This window comes from Lucilia sericata, unplaced genomic scaffold (genome assembly GCF_015586225.1).
Source record: "Lucilia sericata isolate MDLA Ls3-8-SP2 unplaced genomic scaffold, ASM1558622v1 Contig000295F_arrow, whole genome shotgun sequence".
NCBI classification, from domain to species: Eukaryota; Metazoa; Arthropoda; class Insecta; order Diptera; family Calliphoridae; genus Lucilia; species Lucilia sericata.
Window position 1 is genome coordinate 323,167 of NW_023994320.1, and position 18,366 is coordinate 341,532.

At 31.5% G+C, this 18,366-nt stretch overlaps 1 protein-coding gene across 1 annotated transcript in view; it reads left to right on the forward strand.

The window, feature by feature from the left end:
- LOC119603353 (holotricin-3-like) overlaps nucleotides 1–16,728 on the forward strand; it is a 126,669-nt gene extending 109,941 nt beyond the window's left edge. Inside the window, exon 2 of the mRNA XM_037955360.1 lies at nucleotides 16,395–16,728. Within this exon, the coding sequence (XP_037811288.1) occupies nucleotides 16,395–16,728 (334 nt within the window). The remainder of the gene's footprint in view (nucleotides 1–16,394) is intronic.
- The last annotated feature ends 1,638 nt before the right edge of the window (nucleotides 16,729–18,366 follow it).

Sequence of the window (18,366 nt, forward strand, 5' to 3'; positions counted from 1 at the left end):
TGATTGTATTACACAGTAATGAAATCAACTTAGTACATGAAACGTTCATAGACACACATCAATAAATCAAAGAATGAATACCTAGAGTGCTAAAATCACATACAAACATAATATGAATCAATGATACATCTTTCACAAAATAACACCTATCTGAGACAATACAATCGCATGTCTATCAACTGAAATTACAATAGCTTAGAATTTTATATGTAAATTAGATGTTGAATGTAAAGCATGCAATCGGAATGGAAGGAATGAACGGATTTAATGATGTATCTATGTTTGTTACACTGCCTTTAAATGGAATATATACTTAACATTTTGACACATAAATACGTACATACATACTTGTGTATGTATATATGTACATTTCAAATTGAAATGGCAAGAAAGATATTGAAAAGCTTTAGTTATGCCCATTTGGGAAATTCTCTTTTTATTATACCCACCATTAAAAAAGATGGGAGTTATTGATTGTGTAATTCCTTTAACAACTTTTAGAAATATCAGTGTCATATCCATAAAAAGTATATATATTATGAGTCTTTTATTTATTCTAAGACGCTTTATACAAATTCGTCTGTCTGTCTGTGAAAACACAATAGAGTCCAAACGGAACGAGCATAAAATTACTTTAACGTTTTATAGGAAATGTAATAATTTCGATCCTAGATCGCATATAAGGACAATCTCAGAAAATGATTTTAACTCTCTTAATGATGCCATATAAACCAAAATTATTCCACCAAACTGTATGAGTATAATTTTAATAAATGTCAATTCACATGAAAACTTCGATATATACGTTTCCAGATTTACATAAACATATCGGAAAAACTTTTAAAATAGCTTCCAACAAAGGCCTACTTACTAGGTGTAAGGTAATTTAGTCGGACATATCCTACTATAATATCTTATTTATTATATCCTTTACCTTCGTGGGAAAGTTATATAGTGTATATAAGTTTATCAGTCTATTCTTAATATCTATAAAGTATATACATAAATATATATACATACATATATGTATATTCTTCTATCTTTATTTTTATGTCTTTTCTTGAGCCTCAAATAAACCAATTAAATATGCAAATGATAAACCATAGATAAATGAAATGAACAATCAAATATAAGGATTTTCTTTTACCAAAAGGAAATGTGAAACTAAGTAAAAACTTAAATGGCCTTAAGAAAAACATTTTACAGTGACTTTTACATCCCTTTTCCTGTATAATTTTAATTAGCAAGCTACTGCTCAAATTTACTTTTAATCGAATTTCTTGTGAATAACTTTAAGATATCCAAATGTAAATAATTAAATGTAAGAATGAAAACGTGCAAGGCATAATAACGATTGAAATGAGAATATTTCCTTTACTTTTTGCTCAGCTTTTAATTACATTTAATGCGCAATTTAACAAATAAATTTTAATTTATTACTTGTACACGACGAATATGTAGATTTATTTTGTTAAATTTAAAAAGCGAGTTTTAATTATTTGCAGTGGTATTAATATATTTCATACCCTTTATAAAGTATGCATTTATAAAAAGTTGGTTTTAATTGTTCAGTGTTCTGTAGTTAATTTATAACTCGGAAATTATGTAATTAACAATGGTTATAGCAGATAATTGTCGTAATTATCTGATGTATAAAAGTCTCAATATTGACTTACAAAAATGTTGGCAAAATTCAATTCAATATAAAACGAAAGTAACATTAACGTTAAAAAAAATTATAACGGCAATTTTACCATAATACTTATTCATCAGTAGTTGATTTCTCATTAGATCTGAGTAAAATTGTAGAAAATAATGTATTAAAATGTTGAGGTACGTGGTCATAGTATACCAAAGAATGTAAAATTTTCGGATTGGCAATTTTTTAAAAAAATTTCAATTTCAACTACTTGTAAATTTTAAATCTATACTCATTTAATGCATCGAGTTTAAGAAACTTGTACATTAAAATATAAGTTTTTTAAGTTTTTCCACTTTATTTCTACGTATGATGAATATAAAAAATCTATATAATAACAATTAATCATACGCCATAGACAAAATTTAGTCTTTTTATACCCAGCATAAAAAATTTTATGTTTATTGATTATAACTCATCATAATAATGGTTTAAGACCCACAAAAGTATACTTATATGTTCTGGGTCTTTATTAGATTTTAGTCTTGTATAGGTATAAAGGATTTAGATATGTCCGTCTGTCTGTATGAAACACGTTTATGATAAAACAAAACAATAGAAATTAAAGATATTTTGTATTGAAAATCATCACCTTGTGAAAATTTATTAAACTAAATTTAACAAGTAAGAGTGCTATATTCGGCCCTCAAATCATATGTCTTAAATTTCAGGTGAATTTCGGAAATTGGATCTATACTATAACAACCGATGTTTTTGCTACTATAATTTAATCATTTACTGGATTTTTTCTAAACTGATTTATCATATATAAATAGTAATATAGTTAGGGTGCACTTTTTTTTATCATATTTAATAATTTTTTTCCTGTAAAATTACTGGTAAATTTTGGATCCTCCTAAAATTCTACAAAGATTTTGCATTCAATAAAACTTGTTTTGTCGAATATCTATGCTTTCTAAGCCTTATATGAAGACTTTAATCTAATATGGCTCGATGGTAATAAAATTTGACAAAAAGATTTTAGATCCCATAAAGCTAGCTCATGACGTATTTTATCACTATATTGGTATTTTAAAGCCAGTTATGACTTATCATTCTATGATAGGGGATAATGTCAATTATGAGCGTTAAAGCCATTTTATGAGGGTGACCTTATATAGGGGGTAGAATTAATTATGGACCGATCCTCTTAATATTTGGCAGAGAGATTTTATTTTCTATAAAACATGTTTATGTCAATTTCGTTGATATACTGGCATTTTGGAGCAAATTATGAACTTTAAAGTAATTTTCTGAGGGAAACCTTACATGGGGGGTAGGGTCAATTATGAGCCGATATCCATAAAATTTGGCAGTGAGATATTTGTTCTCCGAAAACTTGTTTACGTCGAATTTCGTTGCAGCAAATTATGAGCGTTATAGTCAATTTATGAGGGGACCTTATATCGGGGGCAGGGTCACTTATGAACCGTTCCTCATAAAATTTGGCAGAGAGATGTTAGTTCCTCTGAAACTTGTTTATGTCGACTTTCGTGATTTACTGGTATTTTTAAGAAAGTTGTGAGCTTTAAAGTAATTTTCCGAGGGTAACCTTATATGGGGGATAGGGTAAATTATGGACCGATTCTCATAAAATTTGGCAGGGAGGCTTTGGTTCCCATAAAACTTGTTTATGTCGAATTTCGTTTCATTGCTATCATTTGGAAGCAAGTAAAGAGCGTTATAGTTGTTTTCTGAGAGGGACCTTGTATGGGGGGTAGGGTCAATTATGGACCGATTCTAATAAAATTTGGTACGGAGATTTTGGATTATATAAAACTTGTTTATGTGGAATTTAATTGACATACTGCTGTTTTTAAACCAGCTATGACTGTTAACACCGTTTTTCGGGGGGCCACTTGTATGCTATGCCAAAACATGGACCGATATTGCCCATTTTCAATACCAAACAAACCTTTCCTATAGAGAATATTTGTGAAAAATGTTAACCCTCTAGATGTTTCCGTTCGGACTCTATCGTGTTTTCAACAGACAGACGGAAAGACAGACGGACAGACAAACAAACCTTTCCTATAGAGAATATTTGTGGAACATTTTAACCCTCTAGATGTTTCCGTTCGTACTCTATCGTGTTTTCAGACGGACAGACAGACGGACAGACGGACGGACATGGCTATATCGTCCTAGGATTTAATAAGGACCCAGAATGTATATACTTTTGTGAGTCTATGACCAATATTTCGATGTGTTACAAACGGAATGACAAAAATTTTTTTTGAAGGTGGTTATAAAAAACCAAAAAAAACAAGTAAGAAAGTATAGTCGGGCGTGGCTGACCATATGAAACCCTACAACAGTTATGAATATTAAATGTGATTTATTTTTCATAATAAAGCATTTATCTTCAATATTCCCTTGTTCCGATACATTTAAGCAATTTATGGATGAACAACTAATTTTCTGAAAGAGGCTTTATATGGGGGCTAGTGGCAAATATAGACCAAGCCCGATAACATTTTGTGAATATATTTATGTTTACATAATATTTTATTGTGCTGAATTTCATCGCGATATTTGTGTTTATAAGTTAATTTGGGACATTCAAGTAATTTTCTGAAGGGGACTTTGTATGGGAGCTAGGGTCAAATGGGGCCCAATCTTTATGAAATTTGGCAGGGTTATCAAGACTTCTATAAAACTTAGTTGTGCCGTATTTTATCGATATATCTGTATATTTAACATAATTATGGGCTCAGATGCTCTTTTCGGGGGGTTCTGTTCTATGGGGGCTAGGTGAAATAATGGGCCGATTTCAACCATTTTCAATAGGCTTCGTCCTTAGGCTTCGTCCTTAGGTAATAAAACGTGCGTGCCAAATTTCATCAAATTATCTTGAAAATTGCGACCTGTACCTTGCGCACAAGGTTTACCTGGACAGCCAGCCAGACGAACGGACGGACGGACGGGCATAGCTTAATCGACTCAGAAAACGATTCTAAGCCGATTGGTATACTTTAAGGTGGGTCTAGAACGAATATTTGTGTATGTTACAAACATCAGCACAAATCCAATATACCCTCCCCACTAAAGTGGTGTAGGGTATAAAAAGGATTTTCACACATTCTTGTCATTATTTCGCAAAAAGTGCTGTAGATAATTCAATTATCCTAAGTTCATCATTTCATTTAAACATTCGCAATAATTTTGCTAGAAAAATTTATTCTACAGATTTTTGGTGCATTAAAGTGACATCAATATAAAATCATATAATAAAAGTATTTAAGATTGGTGTCAGCCGCTCATAGCACACTAACTTGTTACTGTAAACAAAACTACACATTCAGTACTGCTACTACGTTTTCTTTTAAGTAATCAATAATCCACTATTTACCAATAAATTACTAGGTATTCAGCTAACAAAAGTTATATCGATTCAAAAACTTGTTACTTTTAGTATTTTAGTTCTTTGATTCTACTTTTATGATTCTAAAATTTGGTAGCTTCAGGAAGAATACTATGAAAATTGCAATGTTTTTAGATTTTTGTTACATATATCCCTCTATTAACATAATAAATACATTCTAGAAGAAATCGTGTAAACTGAATTCCATAAAAAATTTAATGGGAAATCCTGCAAATCCAAAAAAGAACAAATGGGGGTTATATATTATGAAATTTCTTGAATATCATTATATGTTTGAAATACTCAAAAATATTGTCCCTGTTCCCACCTAAAGTATACCATTCGGTTTAGAATCACTTTCTGGGTCAATTATGCTATGTCCGAATGTCCATCCGTCTGTGTAACTATGCAAACCTTGTCGAGATTAACTTTTTCCTCAATTGTTATAAGAAATAAAAAAAAGTAATTTTAAAACCTAATAGTGTAAAACGAGCATCGTGTAAATCGTTGGTATTTCAATACATACATACATACAAAGGATACTTTGATTTATTAAAGACTCGTTTACCTTTTTCGTTCATTTTTATTAGTTTGGCATTTCTAAAAGTAAACGGTTAAATTTCATAGAATTGTAATATTCTATATTTTCGACTGTGGTAGTGGAAGTTTTGTTCTGTTTGAGGTAGAAAGTAAAGTTGCACTTATGCTGCAACTATTAGGTTTACTTTCCTGAAACTCGCAGTAACAGATAGCTAAAGAAAAGTTATTTGGTGGCGATTAAAATAAAAACCAACAAAATATTTTCAAAGCAATATTTGTTTGTGTATGGTGCAATAATAGATTATTGCAGTGAACACAAATATTTTGCTGTTTTGATTTTCATTTGTTTTACGGCTAACCAGAATACAATTGAATAGTCACGTTCAAAAAAAATTTATAAAACTTGTGTTTATTGTTTCAGGTAACTTATGGAACTTCAGATTACTGAAATACTAACAGCAATTAAAATTAGAAAATAAAGGTTTATTCTGTGAAATAAAGTTTTGTTTTTTTGCCTTTGATTTCATTAAATTGAGACAAGTATTTTTGCATGAATTTTATTAGAAATATTACGGTTATGTTTAAATAAACCACCAGTGAAAGAATTTTATTTTATATTGAAATAAATTTCTAAAATTGTTCAGCAATGTTAGCAGTTACAAGCAAATAAAATTTGAAAACAAGTAAAAGTGTTATATTCGGCTATGCCGAATCTTATATACCCACCATCAAATCACTGCCATATAAATAAACTTTGATATTTTGAACATTTTATTATTATATATCGATACTAATGTGAACATCAGGGTAATATTTGAAATAGTTCTCTTAATGGGGGTTAAACTATTGACAGTGAAGATTTCGGATTTGATGGTAGGAAGATTTCAGTTCGTTAACTACTTCAAATTTTATAGTTCTACTTATATTTTTAAGCCAGTAATGAACATTAAAGTCATTTTCTTAAAGGGACCTTATACAGGGGTAGGGTTAATTATGGACCGACCCTCATAAAATATGGTAGAGAGATTTTAGCTTAAAATTAGTTTATGTCGAATTGCATTGCGGTATTAGTATTTTCAGCCAGTTAAAGTAATTTTCTTAAGGGAACCTTATATGGGGGTAAGACTAATTATGAACCGATATAATTTATAATTTTCACCCAGTAATGAGCGTTGTCAATTAAGGCCCGATCCACAAAAAATTTGGTTAAGAGATTTTGGATCGCAGGGAACTTGAGCCGAATTTCATTGCTATACTCGTATTTTTAAGTCAGTAATGAGCCTTAAAGTAATTTTCTGAAGGGGACCTTATATGGGGGGTAGGTCAATTATAGACCGATCCACATAAAATTAGGTGGAAAGATTTTGGCTCGTATAAAACTTACATCTGTAAAATTTTATCGATGTACTCGTATTTTTAAGCCAGTACTTAATTTTAAAGTAATTTTATGGAGGGGACCTTATATGGGGGGTAGCGTCAATTATGGACCAATCCACATAAAAGTTGGTGGAAAGATTTTGGCTCCTAAGATACTTACTTATGTCAAATTTCTTTGCTATACTCGCATTTTTACGCCAATAATGAGCGTAAAAGTCATTTTCTGAAGGGGACTTTGTATGGGGGGTAGGGTCAATTATGGACCGATCCACATAAAATTTGGTAGAGAGATTTTGGTTCGTATAAAACTTACTTCTATGAAATTTCATTGCTATACTCGTATTTTTAAGCCAGTAATGAGCGTTAAAGTAATTTTATGGAGGGGACCTTATATGGGGGGTAGGGTCAATTATGGACCGATCCACATAAAAATTGGTGGAAAGGTTTTGACTCCTAAGATACTAACTTATGCCAAATTTGTTTGCTATACTCGTATTTTTACGCCAATAATGAGCGTTAAAGTCATTTTCTGAAGGGGACCTTATATGGGGAGTAGGGTCAATTATGGACCGATCCATATAAAATTTGGTGGAGAGATATTGGCTCGCATGAAACTTATGTGTGTCGAATTTCATCGCTACATTCGTATTTTTAAGCTAGTAATCAGCTTTTTAGTCATTTACTAAAGGGGACCTTATATGGGGGGTAGGACCAATTATGGTCCTATGTCCGCCATAATTCAGAATTTTATTTCAGAAGTCAAAGAAATGATGATATGCGAAATTTTGTGGTATTACGCTATCCTGCCAACAACAGACAGACGGACAGACAGACAGACAGACAGACAGACAGACAGACGGACGGACATAGCTAGATCGTCTTACGAGGTCCCAGAATATATATACTTTATGGGGTCTGGGAACAATATTTCGATGTGTTACACACGGAGTGACAAAATCAATATACTCCCCATCTCTTTTGATGGTGGGTATAAAAAAAATCGTAAGCTAGAGTAAATTGCTCTTCTACAACTTTTATCTGAATTCTGTTAAGACTAAAACTCTTTGGTGTTTTTTTTTTGCGGCGAGTTTGATATTTTTAAGTTAACTAAAAGCTCTATAACTCTGTTAATAATAAGTATTTTGGAAAATATTTCTATATATATTCAGTTTTTGGAAAAAAAATCACGTTTATGTTTAATCACTTACATTTTCATTAAAAATTGTTTTGTTTAAACGTTTTTAATAAAACCCAGTAATTTTGTCAATGTACAACCTTACTCTTAATTTACCTCAACTCCCATAGTCTTTTTAATAAAACTTTAAACAAATGTAATTACACATTTTTATTTTTATTAAAATGTAATTAGTAGTTGGAGCATTAATGTGTGGAGGATAGAAAATACCCCAAAATTTAAAAATTTAAAAAATAACAATTGTAATTTATCACAAATATGTGGTCAACTATAAATCATTATTAATATTATGTTGTTATATTTGGTTAGCTATTCAACAGAAAAACATACATAATAATTATGTTGTAAAAGGATAATGAATAAAGCAAAAATTATGATTAATAACATTCGAAGTATTTTTTTATAATCAATATAATATGTATGTATTTATCCAAACGTATTTAATTGAACAAGTAAACAAACAAACAGAAACAAATAACAAGTAAGAAACTATAGTCGGGCGTGGCCGACCATATGATACCCTACACCAATTGCGAATATTAAATGTGATTAATTTCAATAATGAAGCTTTTCTGTTAATCCTATATAGGTTCCAAATAATGTCTGTTCATGTTCGGTTGTATGCTGACTAGGAGAAATAAAAGACCGATTTCAATCATGGGCAAACATTGGTCCGATCCTTATAAAATTTTATATAAAATGTTTATATAAAATCTATTTGTGGCAAATTTCATCGTGATACTAGTGTTTATAAGTAAATTGTGGACATTCAAGTAATTTTCTGAAGGGGATTTTGTATGGGGGATAGGGTCAAATAATGAACGATCATTATAAAAATCGACAGTGTTCTTTATAATTATATCAAACTTAGTTGTGCCGATTTTTGGAGAGATAGTAGTATATTTGACAAAGTTATGAGCTAAAAGGCTCAAATCGGAAGGTCCGGTTATAAAATTTATTTCAGGATTTATGTTTATATAAATTTTATTTGTGCCAAATTTCATCGTGATACTAGTGTTTATATGTGAATTGTGGATATTTAAGTCATTTTCTGTATGGGCTAGGGTCAAATAATACCCGATCTTTACGAAAATTACTAGAATTATTAAGACATATATAAAACTATATTTTTCCAATTTTTGTAGAGATAGCAGATCATTTAACATAATTATGAGGTAAAAAGCCCTATTCGGGGGGTTCGGTTGTGTGGGGGCTAGGTGAAATAATGGACCGATTCCAACCATTTTCAATAGCGTTCGTCCTTGGACCAAGAGAAGTGTAGAGTGCGCACAAAGTTTACATAGACACACAGACAGACAGACGGACGGACGGACAGACGGACATAGCTTAATCGACTCAGGAAGTAATTCTGAATCGATTGGTATACTTTAAGGTGGGTGTAGGAGCAATATTTTTGGGTGTTACAAACATCAGCACAAACGCATAATACCCTCTTATTGCAATACTTATATATTTATCATTAAATTAACAATTTATTACATTGGAGGACTACATTAAAAACTCTCAATATTATACAGCATGTTCATCAAGTCTACAGGTTATTTGCGCAAGGATCAAAACAATGACCAAGAAAATTTATTACTACTGAAAATTAGAAAAAAAAGTGACCAATTTGGAAGATTTTAGATAGCTAAATGTTGTTCTTAAACACGTGACAAGAAAAGTGATTCAGTTATATATTTCTAAAATTGATTTTGGTAATCCTTGACCTAAAATATCTCACCTAGAGCAAACGTTATTAGAGGTGTCCATCTTGTTTATTAGGGTTTGAAACTGGTTGAAAATTTTTATCTAAACTACCATCCTATAGAACTAGTTTTGGTGCAATCATCCCGATTGAAAGAAATTTAAAATTAGTTTAGAGTAAATATCGAAAACTTTAAAGCATTTGCCGCGATAACTTTTTTCGAATTACTTTTTTATACTATATGTGAAATGGGTAGGGCTTATTTGAAATTTTCAAAAAATGTATAAAAGTTATAACTCTAATCAACATACTACATACACATGTATAATAAAGTCATCTGAAATGCAAAAGGGCGTAACAACCAAAAAATTTTAAATCGACTTTTTGATTTAAAATGGCCGACTGCATAAAAATAAATGTTGTCACAAATTTTTAGATTAATATTTTCGAAAACAACGACTTTATTAACATGAAACTCAAAAGGGCGTAACAATTTAGTAATTTTCTCCCAGAAAGTCCTAAAAAGCAACATAACGGACTTATATGTAAAAGTACATACATATCTATTGATGTTAGTTTTTTGTGTCTCCTGTAAAATTTTGGAAAGTGTTGTTACTCCCTTTTGCATTTCTGGTGACGATATGCATGTCCCAACATATGTTCGTATGTAAAATATATAACTACAAGCATTAACAATTTTGAAGAAAGAGTCAAACAGTTTTGTGAATGTTTTAAAATCCGTGTATCTAGCACTAGTCATGTTCTAATTTCAACTTTGACAGTATGTATATGGAGACATATGTATCTAATATTACATGTTATATTAGACATGCCCTTATATAACGATTTGCCCTAGTTTTGACTTTTTTAAACAGATATTTGTCTTCAAATAATAATAAATTATAATGCACATCAAGTTATGTGTTTGTACATTGAAAAACAATCTATTTTTTTGGGGACACTTCTAATGAACATTGATTAACAAATATCTTTTAACACGTGTTAACTAACTGTGCAAGAGAAGTTACTGTATGCTTAGTTAGGCAACATTTACACATATTCGTTTAGAGCAGTTTCAAAGTCATTAAATTTTAGCTGGCAGCTATTTTTCCTTTAGAAATTAGTTCGTTAGAAACAGTAGTAGATTCACAGCTACATACATATACATATGTATATTACAACATGAAGAAATTGAAGCATAAATACATATGCAATTTTCACATGTGGAAGATATAAATATGTATTTATACATATGTTGCTCATTTTGAAGGATGCAACATAGATGTATTCTTTATAACAAAATAAATTTTAATTCTATTGGAATGACAACAACAAAATTTTAATATTAGAAATTTTTGTTATTATATTATTTCTTATTGTTCAGACTTGGCTTAAAGCTGTTTCAATAGAATATAATTCTTGGGGGATTTTTACAAGTATATTTATTGAAATAAAAGTTTTAACAATTTGTAGAAGAGAGCATGGGTAGTTTATTTAATTGATCTAATGCCCGTAATTTCAACTACTAGATGTATATTGTGTAAAACATCTATTAGGTAATTTTACCAACGATGTTAGTTGACATGTACATAAGTATATGCAATCATTACCTATGCACTAATACATATATGGACAATTTCATGTCAAATGAACCAACTCAAAAAATCGATTTTGATGAAATTTGCACCACGGTATTAGTACCATGGAATAGTAGACCAGACACAAATATTCAGCTCTATCGGTCAAAAACTGGGGGGTCGAAGTTAGACATTTTGGTCATACAGAGTTTTATTCAAATGAGTGTAACTTTTCACCTATAGGTCCTAATAAAAATTGTCCAAAGGAGCTCAGATAGATATTTCTTCGTTGTTTCCAAAAATGATTTTTTTTTATTTTTTTTCAAAATGGGCACTTTTTTCTTAAAAGAAAGCTTACAGTTTCCTTTAAGGGCTTTATAGTCCCATAATGGGATTGTAGGATATCTATCAAAAAATTATTTTTCAATATTTGGTAGTTCATTTTCCCCTATTTTTACAAAATGTACGTTTTTGTTGTATTTTTTTGCTCAAAAGAAAGACCATTTGCTTAGAGAACTTCTTGGTTACTTAGTGGGATGCGAGATCGGAAAACATCGATTTTAAAAGTTGGGTCACTTGACACGAAATTGCCCAAATAGCTAAAGCTTGAAACAAACCTATTGAAAATGGTTTAAATCGGTCCATTATTTCAGAAAGTAAGTAAGATTACAATTTGACCTTATTCTCTCTTTAATCATCTGCAAAGTAAGTCTAGTTCGCTTTTAACGATCGCGTCATAATATTACTTCCAGAATTCAAGTACAGGCACTAGTATCACTATTAAATACGTTATACATATATAAATTTAACAAGTAAGACAAGTATGGTCAAATGAGACCCTATAATTAAAAAAGTCATGAGGGTCATCAAGGCTAGTATACTAGAACTTGGTTTTGCAGCTTTTTGTCGAGATTCGAGTATATTAAACATAATTATGAACTTAAAAGCCCTATTCGTTCGGTTCAGTTGTATGGGGGCTAGGTGAAATAATATACCGATGTTAACCATTTCCAACAGGCTTCGTCTCCGGTAGCAGTCACAAAAAAAAACGTGTTTAGTTTTGATAATAAAGCATTTAAGTTGAATTGTACCTTGCCTCTGATATACTTAAGCCATTTATTGTTGAATAAAATTGTGGACATTTAAGTCGAATTTTGAAGGGGGCTTTGAATAGGGGCTATGGGCAAATGAGACCCTATAATTATAAAATTCATGAGGGTCATCAAGGCTAGTATAAAACTTGGTTTTGCAGCTTTTTGTCGAGATACGAGTATATTAAACATAATTATTAACTTAAAAGCCCTATTCGTCCGGTTCAGTTGCATGGGGGCTAGGTGAAAGAATGGATCCATGTTCCCCATTTCCAACAGGCTTCGTTTCCGGTAGCAGTTACAAAAAATTGTGATTTAGTTTTCATAATAAAGCATTTAAGTTGAATTGTACCTTGCCTCAGATATACTTAAGCCATTTATTGTTGAATAAAATTGTGGACATTTAAGTAGAATAGCTTTGAATAGGGGCTATGGTCAAATGAGACCCTATAATTAAGAACTTGGTTTTTCAGCTTTTTGTCGAGATACGAGTATATTAAACATAATTATGAACTTAAAAGCCCTATTAGTCCGGTTCAGATGTATGGGGGCTAGGTGAAATAATGGACCGATGTTAACCATTTTCAACAGGCTTCGTTTCTGGTACCATAAAAGGTCGTGTGCCAAATTTCATTGAATTATCTTTAAAATTGCGACCTGTAGTTTGATTACAAGGTTCACAAGCCCTATTCCGGGGTGCAGTTGTATGGGGGCTAGGTGAGATAATGGACCGATGTTCACCATTTTCAATAGACTTCGTCTCTGGTACCATAGAAGATGGTGTGCCAAATTTCATTGAATTAACTTCAAAATTGCGACCTGTAGTTTGATTACAAGGTTTACAAGCCTTATTCAGGGGTGATGGACCGATCGTAATCATTTTTAAAAGGCTTCGTCCCTAGGACAATAGAAGATCATGTACCAAATTTCATTGAATTATCTTCAAAATTGCGTTTGATTACAAGGTTTACATGGACGGACAGACGGAGGGACGGACGGACATACCTAAATGGTATACTTTAAGGTGGGTATAGGAGCAATATTATTGTGCGTTACAAACATCAGCACAAACCCAATATACCCTCCCCACTAAGGTGGTGTAGGGTATAAAAGTTTAAAATTATATTGTAGATTGTTTTGTTGCCTTAATTGGCATTGCTTTTTATACCCTCCACCACCATCAGTGGTGATAGAGGGTATATATAACTTTGTCATTCCGTGTGTAACACCAAGAAATATTCATCTGAGACCCAACAAAGTATATATATTCTGGGTCCTTATCAAATTCTGAGTCGATTTAGCTATGTCCGTCTGTCCGTCTGTCCGTCTGTCTGTGTAAAACACGCTCACGATAAAACGAAGCAATAGAGCTTAACCAAATTCACCCAAAATGTTCTTCATTTTCCTAAGTTGTTTGGTATTGCAAATGGGAAAAATCGGTTCACACCGGGAAAAGATATGAATCAAAATTTAAAACAACCTCGGAAAAAAATAAGCATTTTTTACACATTCTGATGTAATTTTCTCGAAAACTATGCAAGATAATAACATGGAAATCACCACACATTCGTTTCTGCACAAGATCTTGATCCCTGCTGAAAATTTTCTGAATCGGTCCACAATTTCATATACCTCCCATACAAAAGTACATATTCCCGGAAAATGGGTTTTTTGTTAATAACTTCCGCCACAATGTCGATATCTTCACAAAATTTTACAAATTAAAATCCTATGTCAATAGAATTCTTTCAGAGGAAAAATTTTATGGATCGGTCCATAATTGGACATAGCTCCCATACAAGGTCCCCTCCCGAAAATCACTTAAACGCGCATAACTCATTATGCGCGCATATGCATTATGCGCAATACTTATACCAAATAAAATTTGGTATAAGTATTGCCCGTATGCATAGAAATATTACTGTGAAAGTTTTTTCCGATCGGTCCATAATTCGTCATAGCTCCCATACAAGGTCCCCTCCCGAAAATCACTTAAACGCGCATAACTCAGTACTAAATTAAGATATCCATATAAAATTTGGTACAAATATTACTCATATGTACAGAAATATTGTTGTGAAATTTTTTTCCGATCGGTCCATAATTGATCATAGCTCCCATACAAGGTCCCCTCCCGAAAATCACTTAAACGCGCATAACTCATTACTAAATTCAGATATTCATATAAAATTTGGTACAAGTATTGCCCATATGCATAGAAATATTACTGTGAAATTTTTTTCCGATCGGTCCATAATTGGTCATAGCTCCCATACAAGGTCCCCTCCCGAAAATCACTTAAACGCGCATAACTCAGTACTAAATTAAGATATCCATATGCATAGAAATATTACTGTGAATTTGTTTTCCGATCGGTCCATAATTGGTCATAGCTCCCATACAAGGTACCCTCCCGAAAATCACTTAAACGCGCATAACTCATTACTAAATTAAGATATCCAAATGAAATTTGGTATAAGTATTGCCCATATGCATAGAAATATTATTGTGAAATTTTTTTCCGATCGGTCCATAATTGGTCATAGCTCCCATACAAGGTCCCCTCCCGAAAATCACTTAAACGCGCTTAACGCATAACTAAATTAAGATATCCATATAAAATTTGGTACAAGTATTGCCCATATGCATAGAAATATTACTGTGAAATTTTTTTCCGATCGGTCCATAATTGGTCATAGCTCCCATACAAGGTCCCCTCCCGAAAATCACTTAAACGCGATCGGTCCATAATTGGTCATAGCTCCCATACAAGGTCCCCTCCCGAAAATCACTTAAACGCGCATAACTCATTGCTTAATTAAGATATCCATATAAAGTTTGGCAGAAATATTGCTCATATACAGAGAAATATTACTGTGAAATTGTTTTCCTATCGATCCATAATTGATCATAGCTCCCATACAAGGTCCCCTCCCGAAAATCACTTAAACGCGCATAACTCATTACTAAATTCAGATATCCATATAAAATTTGGTACAAGTATTGCCCATATGCATAGAAATATTACTGTGAAATTTTTTTCCGATCGGTCCATAATTGGTCATAGCTCCCATACAAGGTCCCCTCCCGAAAATCACTTATACGCGATCGGTCCATAATTGGTCATAGCTCCCATACAAGGTCCCCTCCCGAAAATCACTTAAACGCGCATAACTCATTGCTTAATTAAGATATCCATATAAAGTTTGGCAGAAATATTGCTCATATACAGAGAAATATTACTGTGAAATTGTTTTCCTATCGATCCATAATTGATCATAGCTCCCATACAAGGTCCCTTTCAGAAAAACACTTAAAGGCACATAACTCATTACCAAATAATGATATAAATAAATACTATTTTTGTTCATAAATACTATTTTGTAATGCAAAAAGCACTTAATGCTATTTCAAAAATTTTTCACGATCGGTCTATATTTGGTCATATCTCTCCTACTAGGTCCTGCCCCTAAAAGCGCTTTAACCGTATTTAACTATTTGCGTTATCAATTTGTGTAGAACAAAATTATATATATGTATGTATTTTTAAAATCCTTAAATCTTTCACACCATGCATACATGCAAATACGAGATATCGCTAAAGCATATCTTAGGGCGCTATAAAAATTTAAATGAAAGTGGCGTTTCTAATGTTCAATAAATCTTGGAATTGTAGTAGATTTAAGCCGTTTAAATCTTGGGATTTTTCTATTTAAGACATGAGAAAACTTATTTCTACAAATATTTTATTAATTATAAATGTATTAATACAAAAGTTGCTGGTGGAGGGTATTTAAGAATCGGCTCAGCCGAATATAGCACTCTAACTTGTTCTTTTTCGAGTGGTTATGGTGGTAGAAATGATAGTGGCAGTCATGTTCCTCAAGTGGGTGGTGCTCATGGTGGTAGTGATGGTAACAGCTTTGGTGGTGGTCATGGAAACCAACATTGTGGTGCATTTAGTGGAAATCAAGGTGGTAACCAAGGGGATCCTGGAATCAGTCACGCTGCTCAAGGCAACCATGTTGGCCAACATGGTGGTTTAGGAGGTGATCATAAAACTGTTGGTTATAGTGGTCACCAAGAAGGTCATAATGTCAATAACGGTACTCATGTCAACCAAGTTGGTCATGGTAGCCACACTGTTTATGTTGGAGATGAGAAACTTCAATATTAGAGTTAATTAGTAGTTAAGAATTAAGTTTTTTTTTAGAAGAAATAAATAAACAAAATAAAAATTAATAAAAGTCCGTTCGTCGGGACACTCGAATATAAATTTATAATACCATATAAGTACTACTTAGATATAATCGCTGGAGTAAAACTAATCATGTGTTAAACTTAAAGTATATTTTGGTCATTTTCGAAAATCAAACTTAAAATAAATAATAAATAAATAATTTATTCAATTTATTAACTTATGTATATATTTTCATATAAAACCAGCAATTAAAAAATATTATCAGATTTATTTTAAAATTAAATTTGTGGTTATTTATTGCATCATTAACATAAAACCACATTTTCTAATTTATGAGTATTTATCAATATTAAGGCCGTTCTACTTATGTACACTATATGTACATATATGTAAATATTATATTTGTATAAGTATTACCATGAAAATTTAACTAATAAAGAATTTTTGAAAATTTTGTAAATTGTGGTTAACATGTATAAGTATGTACATTAGGGTGTACCATGGATATCATTTTTGTAGCAATACCTCTTAAACGATGCGTATTAATGTACCAAATACATACGAGAACAATAAATTTGTTTCAAAGGACCTCAGTTAAGTATGTATGAGCGGACCATGTCACAGAATTTAATTTTATTTGAAATTTATGCCACATGATGTATTATGTTTAACATTGATAGAAAAATATGTCTTTTACCAGAATAAGTGAGATTTTTATATTCGGCTATGCCGAATCTCATATACCCACCATCAAACCGTATGCCCTAAAAGGAATGATCCCTATAAACATCAGTTCTTAAGTCATATGGACAGAGCTATTTTGAATTTACAAAATATTTATTTTTAAAAACAAAATATTTCTGTTAAATTTTTAAATCGTGAACATAATTATTTGGGCAATAAAGACAATTGTAGACCGATTGTCGTAAAATTTTATAGAATATTATCGGTTCGTATAAAATTTATTTGTTTTAAATTTCATCGCTCTACTCATATTTTCTGAAGGGGAGCTTATGTGGGGGTAGGGTCAATCCTATGCCAATTATCAGACAAACAGACGGACGGACATGTCTAGATCGTCTTAGACCCAATTTTGTGGGTCTATGAACAATATTTCGATGTGCTACAAACGGAATGACAAAATCAATATACCCTCCATCTATGTGCTGATGATGGGTATAAAAACATTATACCGTAAGCTAAAAGACATCATTGATGTTCATAATGCTGATAAAGTTTTCACAATAATTTTTACCTCAAAAATTTTCTCCAATTTTTCGCAATGCCGTCATCATATCCGTCCAGCCCTTTGTTCAACAAAAGAGCCATGTATCATATTTATTTTTTTATTTTCGGGGAATTCGTATAATAAACTGAATTTATTAGTTATTATGCCATTCATTAAGATGTTTTTATTCTTATTCCTTATAATGTTCCTTTAGTTTTTTGTTGTTTGCAGTATTTGAACAATGATTTCGACATGATGTATTATTATTGTACATGAATTGCTGTTTTATAGAGTTCTTGGTTGTTTATTAAATTTCAAGGCCAAATATTTATTATTCTACATCATTTTATAAATATATTGTTGATTTATACATTTATTTATATATA